Raw genomic sequence first — 26,477 nt, forward strand, 5'->3', positions numbered from 1 at the left:
AAGATGAACTGGAAAAGACACGTCTATGCAAACAGCTGACTCAGTTCTGAGCTTCTGTGAAGACAAAAAAAATATCCCAGCTTATACTGGTGGAAAAGTTCCTCTTATTATGCTTGATAAGGATCAGATTTTCTGCTAAAGGCTCTCTTAATCGAAATAGCATCATAAAAAAAAAAAAGTTTGCTCCAAAATATTTGAAAATAATGTTTCTCTGCCATTTTCTGTCCCTCCCGTGGGCTATATAAGCACAGAAATGCAGTTCATCTGTAACTCCCAGTTGAGTCTGTCAATTATCTTTGTAGATCTTATAAAGTTGTAAGACCCAAAAGGAATTAATTGTTTTATTACTACTACCCATAAAAAGAAATTCCCCTCCTTCTCTAATTCACTGCAGCAGAATTCTGCTTTCACACAGCATCTGCAGGCTATTAGTTTTGCAACTGCAATCTGTAATTGCAAAAACATGTAATTTAGGTAGGGCATGTGAATAAGGCCCAGTAAAACCAAAAAGGACAGAATCCAGATTCCTTGCTTCTCTGACAAAATTTTAACCCAAAGTTTCTATATTTGCTTGCAAGACCTCAGGTCTTCTGTAGAAGACAAATTCTGGATTCCCAGAATTACTGCCCAGCTGGAGACTCTGCCCCAAAAGAACACACACAACACAAACTGGAGAGGGGAATGTTATCACCAACAAACATATTTTTTCCGCTGTTCTGCCTCTGCAGCCCTGTCACATACGGAGAGCGCCAACCAATGCACAAAAGCGATGTGGTTTCATGGTCACGCTCCTTGGATCCAGTATCCTGAGATGGACTAGACTGTAAATCCTCATTTCTGTCTAGCTCAGACTCCCCATGAAACAGAAGCTGGATGGGTAAAGAGAAATTTATGTCAGACTTTATCTGAATCTTGGATCTACATGACACTGTGGCTCAAAATCCATTTGCTAATACAGCTGTCCTCTTCTTTCTCTTCCAACTGAGTTCAGAGGGCAGTGAAGTACTCAACCCTTTGATCTCACTTTGTGGTGAGATCTCCATCCTTAGAGGTCTTCAGATCCCACATGACAGTGCCATGGCCAACCTCACGCAGTGTCAGCAACAGCCTTCCTTCACACAGGAGGTTGGACCAGAGGGTTCTTCTAACCAGCTTTTCTAACATCCATAAGCACCCTGTTTCAAATTTGGAAGAGTCGGTCAAGATGATACTTCCACCTTACCCTTTCCCTGTCTTTGTAACTTGCAGACCACTCATGCAAACACCCTATGAGAATGAATGTTGGTAGCAATCAGGGCTATATACACATGAGAAATGTTTAGGAATAGCTACAGAAGTCCATGAAAGGCCACACAAGTGTGTGACTGAACACTCTTCTGACAAAACAATTTCCTTTCAAAGCAGAAGAAAGTATCCTTTCTTACAGAGCAAAACCACCCGTGCATAAAGGTAGCTGAGAATGCAAAAGAACTTTAAAATCCTAAACAGAAACAACTGCCAAGTAGCATCCAAACTTCAACCTTTTTGAAACCAAGACAATTGATCTGATCACAACGTGTTCAATCCTGCAACACATATGGCGCAAGATCCAGCCCTGGTTTGAAATTACTGTCTTCTTGCCTTCTGCAGTAGCAGAAATAATGTATTTAAACCCCACACTGAACTTCCGCACTATGCAAGGTAGCTGCAAGGCAAGAAGTAGATCCCCTGCAGTTGTCAGTGCAGACGACTCATCATCTCAGATAGCTCAGCCAAACAGCCAGAATTTGAACACAGATGCGGGATTCAGTCTGCAGGGCAACTTTCATACAATGGATACAAAAGATGTTCTCATGAAAAGAACAATTATATTTATTACTGGTGCACAGCTGAACATACATTTAAGGTTTTGGCTAAAAATAATGCCAGACTGCAAAACTCCATTCTACAGAAGCTCCTAGTTATTCTAAAAAGTATGGACCCAGTCTGTCACACTGTACAAAAGGACTGAACTGTTCGTTAGCCCAAATACTGAATGTGAGCAGATGCATTCTTGAGCTGAGCACCTAGCATGGGATTTATCTTAAAACATATTTTAGTGTTTGTCAAAAGAACATACATGCCCTTTGCAGCCACGATATCATGTACTGGATTAAAATCTGGTTTGAGGGAATAAAATGACATTTGGCCAACAGCATCTTACATCTCTCAGTCACTGTGACTTTCTCCCTTTTCTGATCCATCCACTGATCTGTGATTGCTGCTATAATAACTTGTTGACAATATATTCACTGAGGAGGGTAATGCATATGGAGGAAAGCAAAAAAATGGAAAGCAATGAGTGGCAAAATCCAGGAACAGCTTTCAAGGGTAATGAGAGGAGAGAATAAAGTGATAGTCTGCATTAAATTCGAGGCTCAAATCAGTGAAAGTCAAAGCTCAGCAGCACAGGTTGCTCCTCTCTATTCTCCCTTGGTGCTGTTTCCCCTTGACTGCCCAAGAGCAGAGAGCGGCAGCCTGAATCTCATCTGCAGTCCAAGAGATGCTGCTGCTGCGCACGCAGTACATGTACAGGAAATCAGCAACAAATCTTTCCTAAATGTGGATGCTGAATCAGCTACACAGACACACATCAGAAGAGCTGGAAACTCTCTGCTTGAAATATTTGTTGTCCCTCAACTTTCTGGAAAAAGCAACTGACCATGAGTTAAGTCTCTGGGGATCTCTTCCTGTCCCCCATCCTTCAGCCTTACGTGCTCAAAGTACCTGAATATTCCTCTTAAACATTCCGAGGCCAATTCCTCTTCACTGAGATGGAGGTATCACCCCCCAGCAGTGACAAGAAATGATGGTTTAGGTCACAGGCAGAAAGGCGTTTTATAAAGACAGGCAGTACTTTCAGTACTTCAGCCTTTGCCCCAATTCTAAAAATTTAGGTCTCATTTGCATTGTCAGTACTGGTTGGTAAAGCATCTCTCTAAGGAACCTGAAGAAATAAGTGCTCTTCCTTTTCTACTGATCTATCACTTTCCCTTCTCTGATTTCACTACAAAAAATTATTTCCCCCTCCTTCCACATTCTGCCAAAGTTGAATAAAAGCACGTCTTTATATAAATATGATTTCCTACAATGCAAATGCCACTGTCAAAACCACGAGAATAAAGCAACATGAGTGATACAGGAAGAAACACAACCAGATAACAATGAAATAAACACTCTTCTCAGTCAGCAGCGAGATTGCATTTTTGCCTGAATCCGCTGGATCTACCCAGAGCTGTGCAATGACTTCAGCTCAGACTTGGGTGGGTCTCTGTACGCCTTGGCAGCCAGGACAGGCAAAGTTCCACGGCCGCCGATGGCTGGACAGTGGTCTGGCACACTCGGGTCAGGGCTGGTGCTCCAAATCCAAACTGCCTTTTGTTTTTCCCCAAATGTCAGTTCAGAGACAACAGAGTTTTAATATCAAGACGCAGTGGGCTGACTCCAATTTTGATGGCAGCATTTTAATCTGTGCAATGTGTATTGCATTCCAGATGCTTGTTGGAAAGATGTTTCTCATTTTGCAGATCCCAGGACATTTGTATGGCTAAGGATTCACCAATTATTCATAGTTTCTTCTAATTAAAGAGATATTCAATATAATAGTGTTAAAGAAGTTGTCACCTCTGTCACTAACAATCTCAACTAAAACAAGAGTATGAAGTTTCCTTTTTTTTTTTTTTTTTTGCCTGCTGGTTTGCATAACTCATATTTACCCCAGCCTGATGAGCTTCCTTCTCTGCACATTTGTAGCTAAGTTTCACTTCTAGATCTCAATTCCGAGCCCGGTTTTGTTGCCAAGCGCCTGCTCTGTTTGAATTTCTAGTGTTGCTGAGGAAGATGTAAATCAATTTTAGAAACAGACTTCATTTTATAAGGGGAAAAAAAAAAAAGTCTATAAACATTTAACTTTATTTTTCCCAAAAAAAGAAAGCCTCAAACCAAAACAAGGAAACAACCTGATGGAAAATGGTATTAAAAGACATAAAATTACATGATTAACTCACACATGGTAGCAAAAAGTATCTTGGATGCCTTATGTTGAGGATTCTTCCTTATCCTCCCCCAGCCCACCTTACAAAACTGGACTTCAGACTGGCCGGGCATATCCCACAGGTGGCTGAGCAACCTGACCCCACAGCCACCAGAAACAGGGGGTTCCTTCTGCCTCCCGCAGCCCTCGCACCATCCCTGCCAACCTCTGCCAACTGTCCAACCCTCCTCCAAGTCCTCTCAACTCTTCGGGCTGTTTTTCTGCCAAGACGATAAAATGGCTCAAGAACGGATCTAACAAGAACATGCACAACCAAGGAAACATTGACAGCAGGAATTCTCCTTTCTGGTGGTGGTAAACTATTTAATTGGCTCACTGGCCTTTACCCTAAAAAAATCCTGGAAGCTGCTCATGTAGCTAGGGAAGAGAAGAAATCATTCCATTTTGAACAGTGTGAAAGTACATTTTAAATTTTTTTTTTACTAAAATGCTGTGGGAACTCAAGACACCAAGATTTACAGCACCATGATGGAGGCAAAGCACTATTCACTTTCATGACCAAACCAGCAGTTTCTTTAGAAAAAGCATTCACTTGTGACAATAGTAGTTTGCTTGGATTCTGGTCTGCAGCCTGACAGATAAAGGATAAACAGCGGTATAAACTGGTGCAAGAACATCACACTCCTTATCCAACTCATGACTGCGTATGTGAGTAACTGCCTGTCTGCCACAGCAATTGAATTAGCAAGATCACAGGCACCAGATTCGATTAAAGAGAGTGAAAGGTCAGCTTTGGGAAGATAAAAACGTAGAGAGATGCTTGCTTGCACTCAAAAGACACATCAGGCCCTGGGCCTGTCTCTTTTCCTGGAGAGCAAGATGTTTCCTTCTATCAGTACTTGTCAACTCTCAACCACATTTAAAACATAATGGCTCAAGCAAATAGAAGCCTTTCATCTCCCCACTCAGGGTCAGATTAATTTTTTCCAGCTTTAGCTGCCTGACAGAGTTGTCTAGGCTCCCTTTAAAATCTGTGGAAGGAGAGGCATCTCCAGAAGGAAATTCAGTCCATGCAATGGTAGGTGTTAGGGATAAGTGGCAAAAATTTAGAAGGGCTTTTCTGCCTCCACTAAGCAGAGAAGGAGCCTTGCATGGTGCTTGAGAATTTGTGGTGCCTGGTAGTCCACAAAGCAGCAACAGAAGCCCATGATAATGGTTTAAGAAAAAAACTCAAAACTACAATAACATCCAGAACTTCAAGAAATGCTTTTGCCTTCACGTATTCTAATTATGTACATTTTGCTTGTGAAACAAGAAGTCTCAAGCTAATTTCAACATTTTCTGCCAATATCCTGCAAAGTATGATGCAATCATATCAGAGAACCACAGAAGCTGTGTTTCCGTAAGTGTGGGTTTTAAAAATGAAATGACCCATTGACAACATTTCACGAAGCCACCGGAGTTTCCAGCTTTTCTAACTGTTTCAAAATACAGGGGACTGGCAGGTCAAAGAAAGACTACTGGAATTCTAATAATAGAATAAAGATGTGAAGAATGACACATTAAGGTTTTTAGGCAAGTAAGTATATCAACAAACTCTCAGACACTGAGGCTACAAATACTATGGCAATAAAGCTGATCTCACTATGTGGACATCATCAATTGCACGGGTGCTTTTTTAATAATTCAAATCAGCTCCCACATGAACCCTCCCCTCTTTTTCTTACTACTGTTGTGATTTTAATTCTACATAAAAAGATTTAACATCTTGGATTCACCCCAATTTCTGCAAAATATCAGAGAGGTACTGGGCACTAACTCCTAATTCTGTCCTCCAGAACAGCTGGAGAGCCACTCAGCTTGTCATTAACCAATGTAATGTGTAGTCTTTATTCTATTACACCAGCTGATCAATGAAAAGATTAGTAATCAGGCTCTCAGCACCAGGGTATACTGACCAGCAAGAGCCTGAGGCTATGTGGTCCTGGTGGCTGCGCTCCCTTTCATTTCCATTCCCGCTTGCTCTCTGAACCTCTCCCAGCTCTGAGAGCTCCCCCAACCTGCACAAATGCACGGTGAACTCCAGGCAGTCCCTGAGCTGCAGATCATTTCCCTCTCTCCCTTTGATCACACAGAAACCTGTTTATAAGCATACCAAAAGTACACGCAGCCCTGTAACAACTGCACATGCCGTTACTGGGAGGGAAACGCAGACAAGGAACACAGCAACTCGTCCTTTGATGGGTCAGATTCAATGCTGGAATTTCATACAAGCCAAAGCAACTGCTTCAAGACTTTGTTAGAATGTTTTTAAACAAAAAAGGCACTGCGAGCAGACAAAGGTGATTTGTAATAGAGTTGGATAAAAGGTGTCATATCTGAGGTACAGGGCTGTGGGTTTATTTTCCTTCTTTCAATGCAGACCAATCTTGTTCTTAGGAATCTATTCCCTACGAGAATTAAGTTACTGGAAGTGACTTTTATAAGCAAACAGATACATTCTTCAATCAACTATCAAGATTCGGAGAGACTTAATAAATCACAAGGGCTGTCAGTTTTGATCCATGTGAAGAGGTCCTAATCCACAGGAGGATAAGGGACGGTGATGCTCATAACTGCCAGGGGAGCAGAGGGGGACAGAAGTGTCCTAGAGAGTTAAATGCTAATTATTTGAGAACGTACAGGACAACAGGCTGTTCTCCCTGACAAGGCCTGCAGCCATACCCTCCTGTTTACAGATGCACGTGAGCCTGAAGTACATACACACTTCTTACATGCATTTGTTACAACCTTTTGACAAGTCACAAGCTGTGGGTAAAATCCTCATCCTGACCTGCCACATCAAAGCAACACTTAACCAGTTCTGCACCGAATCGGAAATATTCTGTCACAACACTTCAACAGTTTACTCAGCTGGTTTAACACTCCTTTTTTTTAGCATTTGTAGTATAACCTCTCTGTTTAGTCTGAACCTAAAGAGCTCTTTTCTGCTTGTGCAAATGTAGTTCTTTACATTTTCCCTTAATCTCCTAGAGCCACAATTAACTGCTTTTGTCAATGTTTTAAACCAAGAAAACTGCTACATCTGTCCTTTTTCTCCAAATGACAGCATGTTTATGCCCTGTTTCATTTCTGTACACATTTATCTACATTGGCACTTCAGAAACTGAGCTTGAGAAGTTAGGAAACTTTTTGCCTAGACTTTATGTGGCACCTTGGTTCCCTGCAGGAGAGTTACAGCTTACAGCTGGTAAGCGAATACCAGACAGATGGTTTAGCAAAAGCAAAGAGAAACCCACAGTGTGTTTCCCTGACGTCAAGGAGATACCCCCTTCTGGAGATGCTGGCCCCAGACTACCTGAGACATGAAAATGGTTCATTTTCAACCTTGTTTTCCAGTAGTCACCAGCCCAGGGATTACCTACTGAGTTCCTGAGCCTGATGAAAACATTCAGGTCTGAGTGCTCAGGACTGTTCCTAGAAAGGAGGAGAGCTCCACGCCGGGTTCCTGGAAAGGACATTAAACGAGAGCCTCCCAGATGCGAACAAGTGACTCAGCTCAGGAACCTCCACACTGGCCAAAGCTTCAGGGAAGGAACCATCAATGAGGAACAGCTTGGGAATATCCACTTCTAGAGCCTCAGAGGAGGGTACTGTTTAATACACAGGAGCCTGGCTGGACTTAGATCAAGAGAAGAAGGTCGGTGTACATTCCTCACACAGAGCCAGCTCTGTCTGAGGACAGCTTAGACTGTTTTCCTCAAATTGGATATCAAGTCTCTCTGAGACCACTATCACTTCAAACCTTATTTTGGATGGTCATGACACCAAGCAACAATAATAATCAGTTATGCAATGCTTAAGGAGCTTTGCTAACCACACTGCAAGGGCAGTGGCCCGTGGGGTTTCACAGACAGACCTGCTCTGCCCAGGACTCTCGTGGTGCACACACTGTTCGAGTCGCTCATGTGCTGCTCCTCCACACCTTCTCTTGATGAGAAGTATTTTAAAATGTGCCTGTGAATAATTCTGGCACTAGAATATTTGCAATCAAAACACAAAGAGGATTTCCTGAACAGTGGTTTCCAGCATGAAAGATTTCTCAGTTTAGCCCAAGATATTCAAAATTCTGAATCACTGACCGAAACTCTTACGGTTTTCATTAACTATGCTGGCAAAGCTGGCGTTTATCCAACTACGTGGTAAGGAACAAGCCATACCAGGTATGGAGCAAAACAATCTCATTCTTAGACGCATCTCTCTGCTTTGACCATCAGAAACAAAAGTCCACCCCATTAGGAGCTGGTATGGAAGTGTATTTTAAAATAATTAAGTGGTGAGAAGCTGCTGTGGACAAAAGTAGAACACGCCTATATAGGACTCTCTAAAAGAGCATTTAGCCATAGAGCACACACTTCTGCAACAGCCCCATCCCAATGCTGTGATAAAACACAGTGAAAAAGACAAGACCACATTCTGGAGAAATGTCTCTACTGCTTTCTAGGATTTAGAGAGAGGAGATGTAGGTGCCAAAGAACCTCCTAACATGTCTTAGTCCTTTATGAGAAGCCAGACAGTTTCTGCAGCTACTACTCTGTCTTTCCATCAGCCATCCCAGCAGATAGGCCACAAGCAACCACGAGTCCCAGAAGCAGAAAACAAGTTTTATGTTCCACTCTCAAATAGTTTAAAAGCCAGTTACAAGTTTCAAAGCCAGCTTGAAGATTAAAAAGTACAGTTTTATCACACTTCTTGTCCTAGGAGTGTAAGTGATTTAAAAATAAAACCTGGAAACCACAAGTGTTCTGTTTGGTCCAGTGGGAGGTGATGATAATCCATACACACTCATAATAGCACCTGGGCTCTTACTTCATAAAAAAAATCTTTGTGTGCTGTCCAGCTGAAAATCTGGCAAAAGGATTAATACAAACTGGAAGCAAATAACTTCATCTGACCAGAATTAACTCTAAAAGTGCACCTAAGATTTTAAATAACACTTTCAAATGTAATACTGTAGCAACATTTGCTGTAAAGCGAGATTTCTACTTACTGAAATCAAGAACATCTCAGCTCTGCACATTTTTCTTCTATAAAGACTCTGTCTAGGACTGTCAGATATAAAAACTGAAAATGAATGGAAAAAAACCAGTAGTCTGAAGTTGTGAAAGTGTGAAGTCCATCTAAGAAAATAAGCATGGGTATTTCAAAGTGGTCTCTGCATACACCGTAACTCAAGGCAAATTAAATATAATGGAGGTCTCTATTTCAAGTAGAATCTCATTCCTACCACACACAAGTCAATGCCTTCCTGGCTACTGCAGCTCCAGAGCTGAAGGTATCATTTATGTCTTTATACAGTTAGGGCTTGGTCAGCATCAATTCCATTTAATACCGCTACAGCTCATAAGCAAGATCCCATCTTTCCCTTCTGGGACCTGTTCAGAACAATCTGAGCCAAATTTTCTTCAATGAATACCATGCTATCACTACAGAAAAACACATTATTATCTGGCATTATTAAAGCATTATAAACGCATTATTAAACTTGGGTTATTTCCTGAAGGAAAGGAAGTGCTTCAAAGCTCCATTTCCACTGCCTACTCTGATGGAATGCACATTACTTGTTTGTGGATAAACTTATGTTCCTACTCATTTTGTTGTCAACAATTGTTCTCTACTCTTAATAAGAGAGATACTATTGTCACTTCCTTTACTGAGACATTTCCCACTTCATAACCACATCTTCCTCCCACACTTCCCAATTATACTGCTCTAGCCTATGTCCACACCAATTTCATAAGCAGTGGGTCTTTCACAGAGGCTTTCCAAAACCAACAACCTTCCTCTATTCCTTGCCCACAACTCTTTGTCTGTCAAGCATGCAGCACATTTTAAATACATGTATGCTATTATTGGTCACGTCTGTCTGCAACCACTTTGGGTTTTGGAGACTTTTTTTACAGTATGTTTTATTTTCACTATAATTATCTACAGTGTATGTTGTCCTTCCAAAGACTAGTTCAAAAATAACAAAGTATTAGTTAGGCCTGGGACAAATAAGGCTGAAAGAAGTTCAGTGACAGTATTAATATGATTCATGAAGTTCCAGCAGCCATACAGAAGACAAACGAATCAAGATTATACACACAAACTCAAGAGTATCCTTTGCTCCATGCCAGACATATTCATGTGATTCTTCTGTCTCTGCTTTTACATCTTTCCTCAACACCACATTCACTCTCAATTTTATTTGGAGCACAGTGGGGTTCAAAGGGACCCAAGGAGATAAAAATCAGAGTGACTAAGACTTTGCTTCCAAAACATCTTGGAGGGCTATGAACAGAACAGACACTTCCAAAGGAAACAAAACCCCACTTGATGCGACAGGCATCACCTCCCTTCTCAGAAACACGTTTTACGTTCTTGTTCCGGTCCCTCCCAACCGCTCTTTGCATCTGGCTGAGCCAAACAGCTGCTGCCTGGGAGAGGCACCGCTGCAGCTGCCGCTCGCCGGCTGCTCCTCCTGGGCTTCCGGCCACTGCACAGCCCAGTGGCCCACGGCCTGGCTCTTTCTCCCCCCTCTTGTCTCCGCTGGCCGGGATGCTGCCCCTCAGGAGCACACACATCCCCCTCTGCTGCTTCACCCTTGGAAGTCTGTACTCACATGGGAACGAAACTTCCAGGCGTTGCAGAGTAACAACAGTGAGGAATAATGGAGCAATTGGAGGCTTTGCTGGAACACACTATAAGATGTTGATGGAAATGCTTTTTAAAGAATTACTGGCCTTCAGCTGAAAACCTAAAAAAACTTCTTTTGAGCTTTCTGTTACTTAGCCTTGGAGCTGTGTTGTTCACGCACACATCCATATTGATAAGCCCAGGATAAAGATAAGGCCATTTGTGGTCTCCAGAATAAAATATATTTTTAGATTTAATTTTAGATTATTAAATTTCTTTCTGGAGGTTTTTGGACTAAGCAAGAACAGCTCTAAGATGCTACCAAAAGCAACATCTTTCCCAGCTGAGTATCTAGAAGAGCCTAGAGTCTAGAAGACTCTTCTCCAGTCCATTTGACAGTCAGCTCTCCCTGCTCCCCACCTGCACACCAGGAAGGACCTTGAGAAAGACCAAAAAGAAAGCTTGCTTCACTGTTTTCATAGGGACACCAGGGCTTTAGGAGGATGAAATTCTCTCGGACACAGAGAAAATCCACAGTTTAGCCAGAAAAGAGGGAATTTGTATCAAAGAACGCAGCAGGCCAGACTTCATTTTCACTGGCGACACTTAAATGCAAACAGGAGGTTTTCAATACGGATTTTCAAATTTGAAAGTCGAAGGTAGCCATAATTCGACAGAGGGTGGCTTGCTGAGCTCCAGGGCGTGCTGAAGGACAATCACACACACTGTTTGCTTTCTCAGATTCTCCCAGGGAGGCAAAGGTTTGACTCGCAGAGCAGACAGGCTAAAGGGTGACCCCTGCTTTGAACAGGACAGGCAATTTTATCATGCATACTATGTCCTTACCCTCGGTTCTTTCAACACATGTTATTCTCAGCATTTGTACACAACATTTTAAAACCCTAGGATCCTGGGATAAAGTAATTTCCTCCTCTCAATAGCTAAGGTCAAGTTCCCCAAGGAGAAAGAGGAGTTTGCAAAATCTTTTGAAAATCTGCATGTTAACTTGCAGCAGCTGCAAACCCACAGGACTGAAACATATAAATTAGCTACTGTGTCTTTAGGCACAGCAAGATTATGTGAGTCTGATCATTGCATTTTATCTGAATAGAAGACCAAATTACACATCCCAGTCCGCGGAAATCCACAAACAAAGTCAACAGCAGAAAATTTCATGTTCAGTAAAAACTAGTCGTTGCCAAATGTAACAAAATAGGACAAAAGTATACATTAAGACTGAACTTCTAGCTGCGAAACATCATCTGAAGCCTACTTCTTATATTGCAGTTTTGCCCGGAGGATGTGGATGGCATCAAGAGTGCAGCGAATTGGAACCTGCCTCACTCATGCTTTCTGAATAAATTCAAATTATTGCCAGAACTGTGTGCGCAGCACAGCAAACTACTGCTACACAAGAATGTCAAAGCCAGGCATCATAATCTTTTGTTGCCTGAAAGTAATACATCATCCCAAATACAATTAACACAGCACAGGCTTATTATCAACCAAAGCAAAACACAACTTAGACATTTTTATTCCTAGCGCATTGAGTGTTCACAACAAAAGAAGAACAAAAGTTCTTATTTAAATTCGGCTCAAACACTTCAGTGAAAATTTGTTTGCAGAAATTGAGAAATCCTTAAATGCTCATCACGGATGTTGGCTTGTAGGGCCTGAAATTCACATCCGTGATAATACGTTTCCCTGAAGCTCTCTGGTTTAAATGCCAAGGCACTGAAGCAGAAATTCAGAAACTGAAATTCTGAGTCTACTGAATTTTGTAACGGCTTTGTCATTGATCTTCTATAGGGCCAGCATCACTCTTGCTCTAACAGATGATAACAAGGATCACCTTTTAATATCTAGGTTTTTTACTGCAATATACTTTAAGATAATGTATATGTGCTGCATTAAATGTAACTGCTAAACTTTGATATCAAGAGACATTTGTACTTTTAAACAGAGAAAGTAGTGAGAGGGAATGCTACTGGCCTTCTAAATTTTCCAAGTGGATCAAACTTGAAATCATGCTTTCCTTAAGAAGAGAAATTGCATTCTTACCCTAAAAAAATGTCACCATCCTTAGTAAGTCTGCAGAGATGTCATCAAAGGATACCTGACAGAATCTTCCAGGATGGGGAAATCTACTGCTTAACCACTGCAAGGTGTGGGGACTCTGACCCAAACCACACAAGAGTGAGATGATCTGGAGCAGCATTTACAGGCCAAAGTAAATGGGAAAGGATTTGTTTTCTCCGATGATTTACTTAATTACCTTTCAAATTAAGCTAGCTATTTAAGTAATCCTAGAAACAATCTCCAGGTCTGAATAGTCCATGGCAAAACAGATGTGAGCTCTGAGAGAACTGGTTCCGTGCCAGGCTCATGGGGAGCTGAAGCAGCGACCATATCTCTGTCTCCCTGCTGACAGAGCACCTTGGACCAACTCACTTGAATTTTGCAGACAATAAAAGGCAGAAACCGAAGGTGTTGGCAGAGAAACATGCTGTCAGTTCTGCCTCTCAAACCTGACAGAAATGGAAGGAAGGTTCAGCACCAGCTGGAGACTCCAAGATGCTTTGGCAGAGCTCAAGCAGCCGTACCCTTTTCACAGAAGCACAGCAACCTGTTCTTGGTATCTGCTGCACAGACCAGACAGCTCGGAACGTGCTCCCAAAACCAACCCAAACCAGCGCAACTTAGAGGCAGGCTGCAAAGACATGGCTTCTGAGTGCTGGGGTACTTGGGGACAGCAGAGGGTCCAGGTGTGAACATGTACTACTGGGAATGCGCATCTTGTTACATTGCCAGGTGTCAGTTCTGCAGTGCTAAATGACCACTGAAAACAATGGCTTCCTAGAAGTTAAGCAGTAAGAAAAAATAAAATTAACAAGTTAACACCTCGAGAAATAAATGGTGCTGAGCCCGGTCAATAGGGGATGCTGACTGCTGGGGCCTGGCAGAGCTGGGAGACAACACTGCCTTGGCTCAAGAATTCTTCACTCACTGTCTGTTACATATTTCTTCTTGTTTAAACATTACATATTCCCCTGGCAACAGCAGAAAATTAAATTTTCTAGATTCCCAGAGTGAAAGCTTCTTGTATGGACTCAGCTGATTCAAATACTACTTAATTTTCCTTCCTCTACCTCAAAAAAAAAAAAAAAAATCAAACTCCAGCTGTAAATATGCAAAATATGCAGGCCTTCCATGACAAGGAAAGAAAAGAGATCATGATAAATTTGGTCTTACAGGTACTAACCATCACCAGAAGGTGACACAGTACATTTGAGCTTTGTTCCCCTGCCTTGCACCTTCACAAGCCCTGGCTAAGCCTTACTACATAAAAGCAGCATGGGCAGCCCTAGCAAATGCCATTTTCTAGAAAATCCAAGGAACTCAGGGCTTAACTCCTGTAATGTAAGCAAGAAAATGCAGAAAACATACACAAAAAATGTATTACATTCTAGCCCATGCACCCAGGAGAGATGTTGGGTTACGTGACACTGCACACAGAGCAGAAAACATGCGGAAAGAGGATCCCACAGACATCAGGTGGGAGGGATCTCTGCACATCCATAGTCCTACCTCCTACTTGGAGCAGGATCATCACCAACACCAGAACCATCCACTCCCTGGGACTCTTAACTGGATTATTCCTGTTCTTTTGTATACAGCTGTTAACAGCTTATTAAGTGCTGGGGAGTGTCTGCATGGAAAACAGCCAGCGAGGAGAGCAAAACCTGTCATCTCCAGGCCTTGCCTACTAACTTGGACAAGAGAGCAAGCAAAAGTGAACTGTCCCATAACACTGACGAGGAAACCAGTTCCCCCTCCCAGCTCCTAATCAGGGGAAAGGGAAATGCGGTGCAAAGACAGTGAAGTCAGGAGTGCTGAGGAGAAGGGGAAAGGGCAGCCCCTGGCTGGGGCCCTGCGGATGGCACCCTCGGGCTGGGCAGGACTCCCTTCTGCTGCACTCACAAAAGAATCCAAGCAAGTCATTTAAAAGTGCCTGAGGGCAGAGCTTGTCACTAGATCAGGTTTGCCCTGTTAAAATAACAAATGAAGCAATGCACGAAACTGCCTTCGATTTGAGGACGTTTCATTCATAAAAAAGAATTATCAAGAGCTTTGCTACCCAATCAACTTCATAGATGGTTTTAAAAAGTCCCCAGACCTCTTCTTGCAACAGAGCAGAGCCAAGCAGTAGGGATTCCATGGCACAAGCCACATTCTGTTTCCAAGGACAGCTCTGCAAGTCCAAATAATAGCTGACAGCTTCCAGGTCATTAATCCAACAGCGTAAACAGAACCTGGGTACCAGAACACGCGTTCAGGTGGATTAGAGCAGAGGTTGCAAGTGAAGAACTAGACAAACACTATTCTTCTACTTTTTGAGTTTCCAGAAAAACTTTCATAATCAATTCTCCACCCCCTTCTACTCATCCTCTGGATATTTGGAGCCTGGTGTTGGCTATATTTGTGTTGCTAGCTGAAAGAACTGCAGAACATGCCAAGCATTTAATAACAAAATTCCAGCCTTGTGACACAACCCAGTAATCCCAAAACTGGAAACTAACCTCATATTTCTACTCAGCATAAAACCCTAATTCTAACAAGAGCACTGGTACTTTTATTTTGCCTGAACCTTTTCTAAAGGCACATATCTCACTAATAAGAAAGTTACCGTAGACCAGGTCGAACAGGGTTGTGTTACCTGTGTACATATGGCATCTACAGACTGGTAGAATTATGACAACAGAGAAACTGCTAAAGCTAGTTCTGCTTGTCCATGTGCTCCTGCACAGAACTGGTTGTAGCTGGATGAGCTGCTGTAGCAGCGACTACTGGTCCCCCACCACCTTGGAACTCCTCTCTGGACTCTCCTGTGATAATGAAACAAGTGGAGATTTGCAGGGTCCTAGAAAAAATATGGCTGGGTATGAGCAGGCATATGACAATTCTCACCTAATTTCCCAACTGCAAAATGGCAAGGCAAGAGACTTAGCAAGCCGAGACCTTGGGCTCAGGTCAGGGATAAATATGCATTACCAGCAAAGTCTAAGGACTCATCAAGACCTCTGCAAAAGGGAGGGAATTAACTCTCCCAACACCAGTTGGTGTCCCAGTCACTGTTTTCCTTTATCACTTCCATCACCAGACTCCAAACAGCTTCCCACTACTGCAGTTGTCCTGGCTTTGACACCACTCAGGCTTGCAGTACAGAAAATGCAATCAAACACCTGGAATCCCAATTTAAAACAGCTTTTACTGTCACTAACTGCGCTGCAGATGCGAGGATGTGCCTGACAAAGCTGTAGCACAAGCTGGTGCTGTATCCTAGCAGAGATGGCAGAACTGCTCATCTGTCCCAGCTTACAAGTCACAAAACTGCAGAAAAATGGTGCCACTGCTCACAGTCTTGTACAGCTGCAATATGTGACACATAAAACTGCAAATACAAGTCTTTTAGGAGAAGACAGAAATAATATTATGTTAACCTAGCAGAAATCATTTGTTCACAGGGTACATTTATTCCTATACTCAGAAGCACAAAAGGTTTATATACCTATTAAGTAAACATCCAGTTAACTATTCTAATTATTGGACTGCTACCATGTGTAAGTGTTTAACCACAGAGTTCATGCAACTTTGTGTTGTCTTGCAACGGCACTACAATGTTTTCTGCAAACCCCTTTTTCCATTCGTACCTGTGATGGGCTTATTTTGCAAAGAGCATGATCTGGCCACATTACTGTAAAGGATATACAGAAGCATCACTTGTAAAGAAACAAATTTAGCTTCAACCTTGACTGGGTCATCTTTTGTATTACAAGGAAAGACACTCAGTGTTAGAAACAGTCTTATGGATACACATAAAATGCCAGTATTGAACAACTACTACACTTACTCTGCGAAATGACACCACGTAGAACGTATCTTCCCTTCTGCGAATAGCTTCAAAAAAGTCTTGATAGCTCCTTGGAGAGGCATAATACACTTGCAGCTCATTCCCTGAGTTCCTGCTGAAATGAAGATGGGGTGAAGGTAATTATTTTAAACCAGAAAGCCAACTTCAGTGAGACAAGGATTTTAAAGACCTGCTTTTGAAAAGAGCAGCTCTTAGCCTATTGAGGGCAGCATGAGGGACATGAAACACAGGTGACAGTAGAACTACTGGGTATTTTTTGAAAGTTCAAGGTTTTAAAGGTCTTGCTGCAGGAAACTTTTCCAGGCTTGATTGTATTCATGCTTTTGAGGGCAGCAAAAACCCACTTGCTAGCTCAACAGAAAAAAAAAAGTTTCAAGTCAACCTAAAGTGTCTGAAAAATTGTGATGACTTCTGAAAACAGATTTTAGCAAATTTTAGAATGAAATGTCATTAAATGTCATTCTGAAATAATGAAAACATCTTTTTTTTTTTTTTTTTTTTTTTAATGCTAAGGATCCAAACCACTCAAACTGAAAGAAGTGCAAAGTTAAGCATAAACAAAGCATTTCATTTAGTGACATTCCCATCTTCTCTCTCACCCACCATTTTTACTTTTTGTGACTCTCTGGTCAACTCAAAGATTTCCTCTTGATTTTCAGTTTAGCCAGTGGAGCAAAAATAAGATATTCAGAGAATTCTGGCTTATCTTTTACACGATTCTTGTCTTACATATGCCAGACATAAGGAAAAGACATTCTGTCTAAACTATTCTAAGCAAAAAAACCGGCAAGTTATACAGTCATGGTACTTATCCACTGTTTATCTTGGAAAGGTGAGAAATTCCCCGCACGCCTTGCTATCACGTATACTTCCCCAATCCCACTGAAAACATATTTAATCAAATTGGAAAGCTGAATTTACACAAACCATTAGCTGGACCTTCAACTAGTCATTTTAATTCATTCCCACTTTAATAGCATACTGTCTGTCTGCATTATTTGTGGCAAAAACACTGATCAGGCTGTTCCTCCCAAGCTGTCTTCTGCTGACCCAGATTTTAAACTATGGTGGCTGACTTAGATTATTTTGTTATGTTTCTAAAACATACATAATTATGCACCCAAAACAAGGTACAAATCTATCATCAAGTGATTTTCTTGAGCAGCAGTAATAGTAGACTGTCATTATCTCCTCTTCTCCTGCAAATACAGTCCTGTTGCAACCAAAGGGCTACAGCTGCCAAGTCAGCTGCCCTTTAACAGGATTGGGACGTTAAGTCCTGGGGGATCAAGGGCAGGCAGCTCTACCCTATATATCCTCTTTAGCAGAATTATGCAAGTGAGGAATCAGATCACATCCTTCGCACACAGGAAACAAAGACTAGAGCTAATTTGAGCTTGACTACTCATTCCTAAAAACACGTAGGCCCACCAAACCACCCCTGAGATTCAGCATTGAAGTTTTACTGTGATAAAAGGCACTGCGCCCACGCGTTGCTCAGTAAAACACATCCTGAAAACTGAAACAGGTCCCACAGATCCGTTTGCTCGCCCACACTCCAGAAGATACAGCTCAACTGAAAAAGCAGCCTTTTATAATTCTAAATCCAGGCACGAGAGAAAGTTGTTCCAAAGCATTTGGAAACCACTGAGTTTTTACAAAGCTCTCTTGGGTCCATGTAACGAGTCTAACACCAACTCCAAATTCCAAGTAATATCAGTGGGTTACCAGTATTACATTGTACTTACCTTTGGGCATTTAAGAGTACCCACTATGGACTGCTCCGTGGAAGGAAGGGACAAACTTACGTTCTCAAAACAGGTGCAAAGCTACCAGTTGTTTTAGTAATACCATACCATATTACAAGAAAGTATCATATTAAATTGTGTATCTAAAACAGTGGTGCTGAGTCTGGCCATTAAAAAATAATGACTGGTATTAAAAATCAAAACCTTTGACTGTAAACTCCACGAAAAGGTAATTCTATTATTAATAAAAGCTTCAGGGACATCTACAAACATGTTATGTATCAGGAAACCTACAAGTGCAGCAGAGAGTCCAGAGAGCACTGGGGTGCTGGGCTGAGTTACAGTCAGGCCCTGGAGTGTGGGATGTGCAAGGAGAGACAAGGGACAGAGGGACGTGGGCTTGTTCAGCCTGGAGAAGAGGAGGCTGAGGGCTCTCATTGCAACCCTCAGCTTCTTAATGTGTGTTACAACAGAGGCAGAGATGGTCTCTTCTGACAGACACACATTAAACCTGAAGATAAACCTACTTTGATGAGGAGGTTGGACTAGAGATCTCCAGAGGTCATTTACAACCTAAACTTCCCTGTGATTCTATGATTTCATGGAGCTTCTAATAGCTGATGGCTCTGGGAGCAACTGGAAGTCTGTTCTGTGTTCTTAGCAGTTCTAGGACAGTCACAGTGTGCAGCTGCCATGACTCACTGGTCCTGTTCATTTAAACATCATTCATCTGAAAAAATTCTCACTTCCTTCTGAAGCACAGATTATTCCATACAGAGCTGCAGGATGTTGCAGACTGTTTCTAATAATCCAGACTTTTTTTTAAGAGTAATGCAAGCATTTATATTAAACTGCCTTATGCCAGGAGGCTTGTTTGTCCAGTCCTCAGTTAAAACAGATGTCCTTCATCTGCCTGTAGAACTAAGTTTTTGTCTTTTTTTTATTAGTCAAGACATACCAAAATTTGGCAGCCTGGTTTCTGTAACATTTGCCTGCAGCTTGCTATTTTCTCCCAGGCTGATCCTGCTTTCAAAGCCGCCATGCAAAGAGAAGAGCCACAGCTGTCTTACTTTCAACAGCAACATTTCAGGTGTTCTTCTCAAAAAAAAAAAGTCCCCTTCATACTCCACATTCCGCTCTCACTCTCATTTCTGGCACTTCAAAGCGAAGATCCTTTTAAACAGGATCCTTTTTAAACAGTCACGGAGAATTCAGGAGACAAAATTTTCATTTCCTTCAACTTTTCTCTCCAGTTCTTCCTGTACCCAGGAAAAGGGACAGGACAGGTATGCAGGAAGGAAGGCAGGGCAATCACGAAACTTTGTGTTATTGTGTTTTAATAATCAGCAGGGAAAATCAGGAGATGAAGACAAACCGCGCAAATAAGATGTAATGATACATTCACACTGTTAAAATAATTTGGTGCTAGCTATAATGGCTCTACCCTTGAAGACAGGAAGAGAAACCTTCCTCTTACTGGACTCACAGCCCTTTGAAACCTTCTTATAAGCTAATGATGTTCCTCCAGATAATACCAAGACAATTCCTCCTTTTTTTTCCCCTTAAGATTAAAATCTGTTTAGGAAGGGACCCTGCAGAGTGAGGTTCTGATTTTCTTAAGACACATTAGTAGAAGGATCCCAGAAGAGTGGAGTTGTGATACAGAGGTCCCTTTAAGTGTAGTCTGAATCATTAGAAACAGTTATTTGCCAAGGTACAAAAATTAGGCCAATAAATGTACCTAGCACCTAACTTAAGAATCATGACAACAAGGTGAAAACTGGCATTTTTTTGCCAGCTGTTGGTGAAAAACTAGGTTATTAAGTAGAAAGCAATAACAAAACAGTTGTTCTGCCTTACCTGAGGCTGGTGTCTGTGTAAGGCATGGCCATTAGCTGGGAATCTGCCTTCTGACTGAGAGAGCTCTAAACCAGGAGGAAAACAAAAAGGTGACACAAACTGAAAAAATAATCATTTTCTTGGTTTGGGACTATATAAAACATGAATCACATCTGTAGAGAGTGAATATGTAATGGGGTGCAGAGGTTAATCAGTGTCCTGAACAACAAATTTACATTTTTTTCACTGGTGAAACATGAATAACTGAAATAGCAACCAGCAATCCAGCTGGACCCAAAGAAAAAGCAAGTGTTTTAATACAGCCAAATTTGAAGTCGCACATTCAGAGATGAAGAAGTCAAGCCAACACCACAGACAACAGTTGGACATATTGTGCAAAATTTGCTCTCACTGATGTCAGATTTGCAGAATTCTTCTGAGATCACACCCACTTTGTATCTCTGCTAAAACAGACTACCCACAACACACTTCTGGTGTCTGAAACACCAGAAGCCCCCAAACTTGCTCTGCTTCAATGTTCTACCGTTCTCCTTTGGACACCAGTGAGAAGAATCTGAAGTTTAACATTCAATAGTTTTTCTCTAGAACAGTGCGGCATTTCCCACATTGTTAAGTTCAATTCCTTTTAAGCCTGTTACTAGCTCTTAATCAAGTGAAACACTTTGAAACGCCATGGTCTTGATTTCATCCTCATTATCGATATGCCATGTAGGTGAAAGGGTTTTAAAAAATGGGAAATATGAGCAAAAATCTCATAATTCTGTAGTCTGACCAAAAACGTATGCCTTTAGCAAAAATCTGAAAAAATGAAACAGAAATATTTCAACAAAACCAATCAGCTGTGCCCCTAAAGCATGAGCCAGACTAATGTGTTGTAGGTTATATTTCTCTCCGTTAATCAACTGTTTATCCTTATCCCGACACAGCGTTACAGAGCCGTCATGAAAGTCATTTTAGAAAACACTAAACATATTTTTTTTGATGACTGCTAAAAAAAATTTATAACTTTTAGTCTGAGTCCAAGAGCAGGAATGGAAGAACTTTGACAACATAATAGTAAACTAAACCTAGCAATTTAAAATGGGAAGTGTTTGGTACCTTAATTACAGGCACCATTGCTACTTTTGTCCATAATGACAAGCACAGACAAGTAAGAGAGAATGTTTTGTTATGTTGTCTGAAATTATCTTGTCATGCTATTGACTCACCAGTATAAACCCGCCTACCTGCATCACCCTTGCTTTCTGCTGTTGATTATTTGACAGCCTTCTAGATCTTGTTCGTTCCACTTCATGTCTATGAACCCATCCTCGAAGTTCGTGATTCAGCCTAGAAAAATCCACAGCATTAACAGATGTTACAAAGAACAGTGGTAGAATTCTTTAATTTTAGAAAACAGTTTAAATTAGCCACTGTAAAGACTCTGCAGATCACTACTCTTCTACTTTATGATAACTTGTTCTAATACCAGAGTAAGAAAATACGATTACAAAACTAAATCTATGATAGAATTTGTAAGGAAATGTCTATACACTATTGGGATCATGGATATTTCAACATAAACCAGATGCAGTACTTTCTTTTGACCAGTGAACAACAATTCTGAAATTACTGGAAGGACTATTGACATTTAAAATCAAAAGTTGGCCAGTTCAAGACAAAATAATGGTTAAAAAGGCTAAAATACAACAAATAAATTTGAGAGAAAGAATGGACACAGCAGAATGGAGATAAGGTTAGTGGTGCGCTCATATCTTTAGAAAAAGTGGAGCTACATGTTTTCTAACAGTCAATAAAGCACATCTGCAATGTTAAGACTGCTTGTATCAGAAGCTGAAGAGCAGGATACCATCTTTTACGTATTTCAGATGGAACAGGCTTTTAGCTGGATTTATTTCCATATTATGAACTTTACCACATATGAAGTGATTTCTCTTGAAACACAAAACCCTCCAGGCAACCAGAAAACTGTTATTTGGTTATTGTTAAAAGAGCAGTGTAAAAACTGAGTGAAAATCATTACTAAAAATATCAAAGGATGCCAAAGATCAAAGTCGATCTCCTGTCTCCGTGGCAGTAGACACTGGAGAGCACAGACACTTACAGAGGCACTGGCCACATACTGGATGAACACTATGAAGGCACAATAACGGCATTCACAGTTATCTGTCCAGTAGCACTCACCCAACACACAATTTATATCTAAACTCCTAGTAAAAGCTTAAATGCTCAGAAAAGGTTGTTTGCTCACCTCAGCGACTCTGTTCGGTTGATTAGGGGCTGACAGGGTGGTGGTGGTGGTGAAATATATAACAGTGGTTCTTCTGAGACTATCATCAGTGCTTTGTTCTCAGATATAGAACCATCATACCTGGAAAAAAAAAAAAGAAATAGACATCAAGAAATCCCTGAAACTAGTCCTTCATGAGCTTTTGACCAAATCCAGAGAATAAGCGCTAGCAGCGGCAAACCTGCAAAGGTCACAGCTGCTCTTATGAGAGCTTTGAAACAGGTGAACAACGATCTCTATCAAACATTCAATAGTCTCAGTCAATTCTCCAAAGGGGTCTAATAGCACTCAATATAGGGAAGACACATAAGCATTAGCAGATGTTGGATCTCTTCCCAAACAGGCCAGATATTGAAAGAAAACAAAGCCTGTAAAATATTCCTCATAATATGTAAACTATGAGATCTCTGCAGAGGCAACTTTCTCTTTAATTCCAGAGCTGTACAAGATTTGCTACAGAAACATTAAATTTATTGGCCACTAAAACCGTGCAGATGTAAAGACCATGAGCTATATGATAATGGAGCAGCCACAAACCATATTACAACTGAATGGAGAGGATTTAGATCTCCAACAGTCTCCAGAGCTAGCCTGGCTTTGATAAAAACTGAAAATGAGCATGTATTGTAATGCAAAAACCCACAGCACTCTCAGCAACAAAGCAAAGACTAATGTTCCTACCTCCTGAGAGGTTAACTACTTATCACCAAATACCTATAGTAAGTTCCCCTCTTGACATGGTATCAATATAACAGCATTAGTCCTCTTGGTTTTGAGAAACCTGTAGCTCCTAAAACTCAACTTCTTTCTGAAAAAACAGGTATAAGAGCTCATGAAAGCCTTATTCACGTTTCCCTCCCTTTCTCAGCTTTCTCTCCATCTCCACGACTGCTTCTCCTGAGAACTGACAAAGGAGAATATGCAGCAAAGAGCTCATAGCTTGCTAAAAAACAGGATGAAAGAGTGAAAGAAAAGGAGGAGGTACAGGCACCAGCATATCCTCCTAAGAGAACCACTCGACTACTACATCACGTAAGTCACGGTCTAAAACTTGCCACATAGGACACAAAGCCCTCACCATGGCTACAGCCTTAAAATGCTCTTGATTTATTGCCTTCTTTCTGCATGGCAAAATACATTAGGGCTTTCTGCACATCTGTGCCTGGCTTTGTTCAACCAGCCAAAACACTCCGATACGATAAATCTTGTAAGGGGAAAACATGAGCTGGATTAGCCAGATTTCAATCTGGAGACAATTATATTTTCACTTACATGCTGAATGCTAGAGATCTAGGAAGCCTGAAAGTAACTATACCATGAAATAATGGGTAAACATGAGGATGGACTCATGTTTGGACTCATGTAATGGAGACTGCTAAAAAAGTACAGTGCAAAGTGCAGAATATGTTCTCAATTGTGAACTTCTCTTGAGCAATTAAGAAAATAAATACTCCAGCTTGAAAAGTAAGAAGAGATAGATGACAAATACCGTGACTATGCAAGCCAAAATAAAGATGAGGGAAAAAACCAGAGAGATGAAGACATGAAGAAGGTCATGAAAATCTTCATGACGTACACTTGTCTATATGTTTTCTTCTACCACACTGTCCCTACAACTACACAGCATAATTGGGTGCACAGTTCTGAAGCTCTATGTATTGGGTTATCTTGGAGATCATACTCATTTGAAAAGCAATCTGGTAAACTTTATTAAATAATAATAATTTTCTTTAAAAGAGATCAGCTTTCAAAACACTGTGTTTGTAAACTCAGTTGCTCTGCAAGAGCAGCAATAACCCTGGTCAAAAAGATCATCAAAGGGAAGGACAGTGAAGTCTAAAAGCACCATTGCCCTCTTCCACTTAAAACATGTCAAAGGTTTTCATCTCACCTATTACTCTTCTGTGGAATGTTGTCCCCAGGTATTTTCTGAGCTGTGTCGGACTCCTGGCTAGCTGAGAACTCCAGAAGATTTCTGGTCCGGTGGCTGGAACTTGCAGTGGAATCAGCTCCATTGGGATCCTTTTCAAATATACTGGAAAACATAATAACCATAGCAAAATACATTACAGATATAAAAGGTCTGCAAGACACTTTACTGTAAGGTCTTAAATACTCAGGTGGATAATTTTTGGCTGCTGCTATGTTATATTGACAAGGTTCATCTCATATTTAACTTAAAAACATGATGTCTTCTGTCATTATAGTTCTGTCATTCAAAAGATTAACAGACAGAAATGCATTTCTGTTTTCTTCTTCAGTTTTAATTGTTCAAAGGATTTTGATGCTCTGGTTTTCATGTTCCACCACAAGCTTCACCTGATGAAACTGAGATTAATCTGTTCATAATCTAGATCTGCAGGCATAAGAAAATTACCTGTATTCAAATCAAAGTACCCCTGAACTTTTACTTTCATTAGCCTCAAAGCACAATTGGCACGATTTATACAAACACAATATGTAAAGAAAATACAGCTACCAAATTCTATACAGTTGTAAGCCTGGAATACTACCCCAGAAATCTAACAAAACTGTACACAAGCTTATATATGTTCAATTCTACTTGGATGTATAAACACTGGCAGGACTGACAACCCCATCTACATTGCGGCAGCAGGCCATGGTCCCCGATACCCTGTGGCCTTGGTCTGTGCTTGCACTGATTGAAGGATTGTCCCCTGGGGCTGCTCAGCCACCAGCCATGCAGCATGGGGACATCTGTGCTGCTCTCCATACAAAGCCAGGTTGCAGCATTTCACATGGGAGCTGGAAAAGTGACCAGACAACTGCTATACGAGATCAACTGCATCCTAGCTCAGAAGGAGGATTTACAAGTGAGAAATCTTGAAAGCACAAAAGAAATACTTCCAGATATACTCTCCAGAGGCTGCTCTGTCATAAACACAGTTGCTTCCTGAAATAGGTGTATTAACAAAATCAAGTCCTAACCTTCTTAGCTGACCACAGCAGAGCATCACCAGTAGCAACACAGCAAAACTACAAAAATGCAACAAGACCCCAGTATGCCGGTGAGACCTTTGATCCCTGCCCACAGAGTACATTTTGATTCATGCTCCACCTCCCCTGAGTAGCAGAGCACAAACCCTGCCGGGGAAAATCTCCTTTTCCTATTTCTTACGTGGCATCACTTTGCAACAAGCAACGAATGCAAATGATAATAACAGAGAACAGCAAGAACTAGCAAGGAGGGCAGATTAAACACTCCACAACTAAATAGAAGGTGCACAGACACAGTTGCCTAGCAATCCCCTCTCTTTTGCGGACACACCTGCGCTCCTGTTAGCAGGAACCCAGGTCTCCCTGTGAGTCATTGTGTCACGTTCTGCAGAACCGAGGAGCCAGGGCAATCCCAGGTCCAGGATGACATTGCCTGGACTGCCTCCTCTCCTTCAGGGTTCCAGGCAGCAGCAAGGCTACAGGCTGTTTTCACTCATGACAGCGGGCAGAAACGTACTTACAGTTTCCTTACTGTGCATGTACACAAGCATCCAAATGTCTCATTGTCTCTACTGCATAGCATGGAAAGCTGATAGTTTATTCACTGCCTCATCAGGCCACACCAGGCTGTCCAATTTTACAGAAACCATCTCCACTACCTACAACACTTTATGAGATCACATTTCTTCACTTCCAATGAAAGCATCAGCACAGCTGGCAGCACCTCAAGCCCAGAACCAGAGCTCCAAATTAAAGCTGATGCTTAAAGGGATGGCACACGTTCCTGGCTAGAAGTCACTCATCTGTGAAATGTCCATACTCTACCGAAGTTGGAGCCATGACAGCTAAAAGTATACAGAAGTTTATTCATGAAATCAAGAACATCCATCCGAAGATCTGAAAGGTATAATTCTCCTGCAAAGTTTCTCCACAGCCTGAAGTGTATCAGCCATCCAGTGTGCTGATGGACCTACTGGGTCTGGCGTTTTATCCTATCCT

At 41.4% G+C, this 26,477-nt stretch overlaps 1 protein-coding gene across 3 annotated transcripts in view; it reads right to left on the minus strand.

Moving 5' to 3' along the window:
* The window catches only part of ATF6 (activating transcription factor 6), a 75,071-nt gene that overhangs the window by 26,481 nt on the left and 22,113 nt on the right, over positions 1-26,477 (minus strand). For 2 of the 3 annotated variants that reach the window (XR_011739741.1, XM_065842251.2), the window contains exons 10-14: positions 24,412-24,555; positions 22,482-22,601; positions 21,457-21,559; positions 20,231-20,295; positions 16,602-16,716 (exon numbers count right to left, since the gene is read on the minus strand). Coding sequence is in view for 2 of the 3 variants with exons in the window: in XM_065842251.2 (XP_065698323.1) it covers positions 16,602-16,716; positions 20,231-20,295; positions 21,457-21,559; positions 22,482-22,601; positions 24,412-24,555 (547 nt within the window). In the remaining variant the exon portion in view is untranslated. The remainder of the gene's footprint in view (positions 1-16,601; positions 16,717-20,230; positions 20,296-21,456; positions 21,560-22,481; positions 22,602-24,411; positions 24,556-26,477) is intronic. The other variant, XM_065842252.2, reaches the window with a different exon arrangement.

This window comes from Patagioenas fasciata, chromosome 6, assembly GCF_037038585.1.
Source record: "Patagioenas fasciata isolate bPatFas1 chromosome 6, bPatFas1.hap1, whole genome shotgun sequence".
Taxonomy (NCBI): Eukaryota; Metazoa; Chordata; class Aves; order Columbiformes; family Columbidae; genus Patagioenas; species Patagioenas fasciata.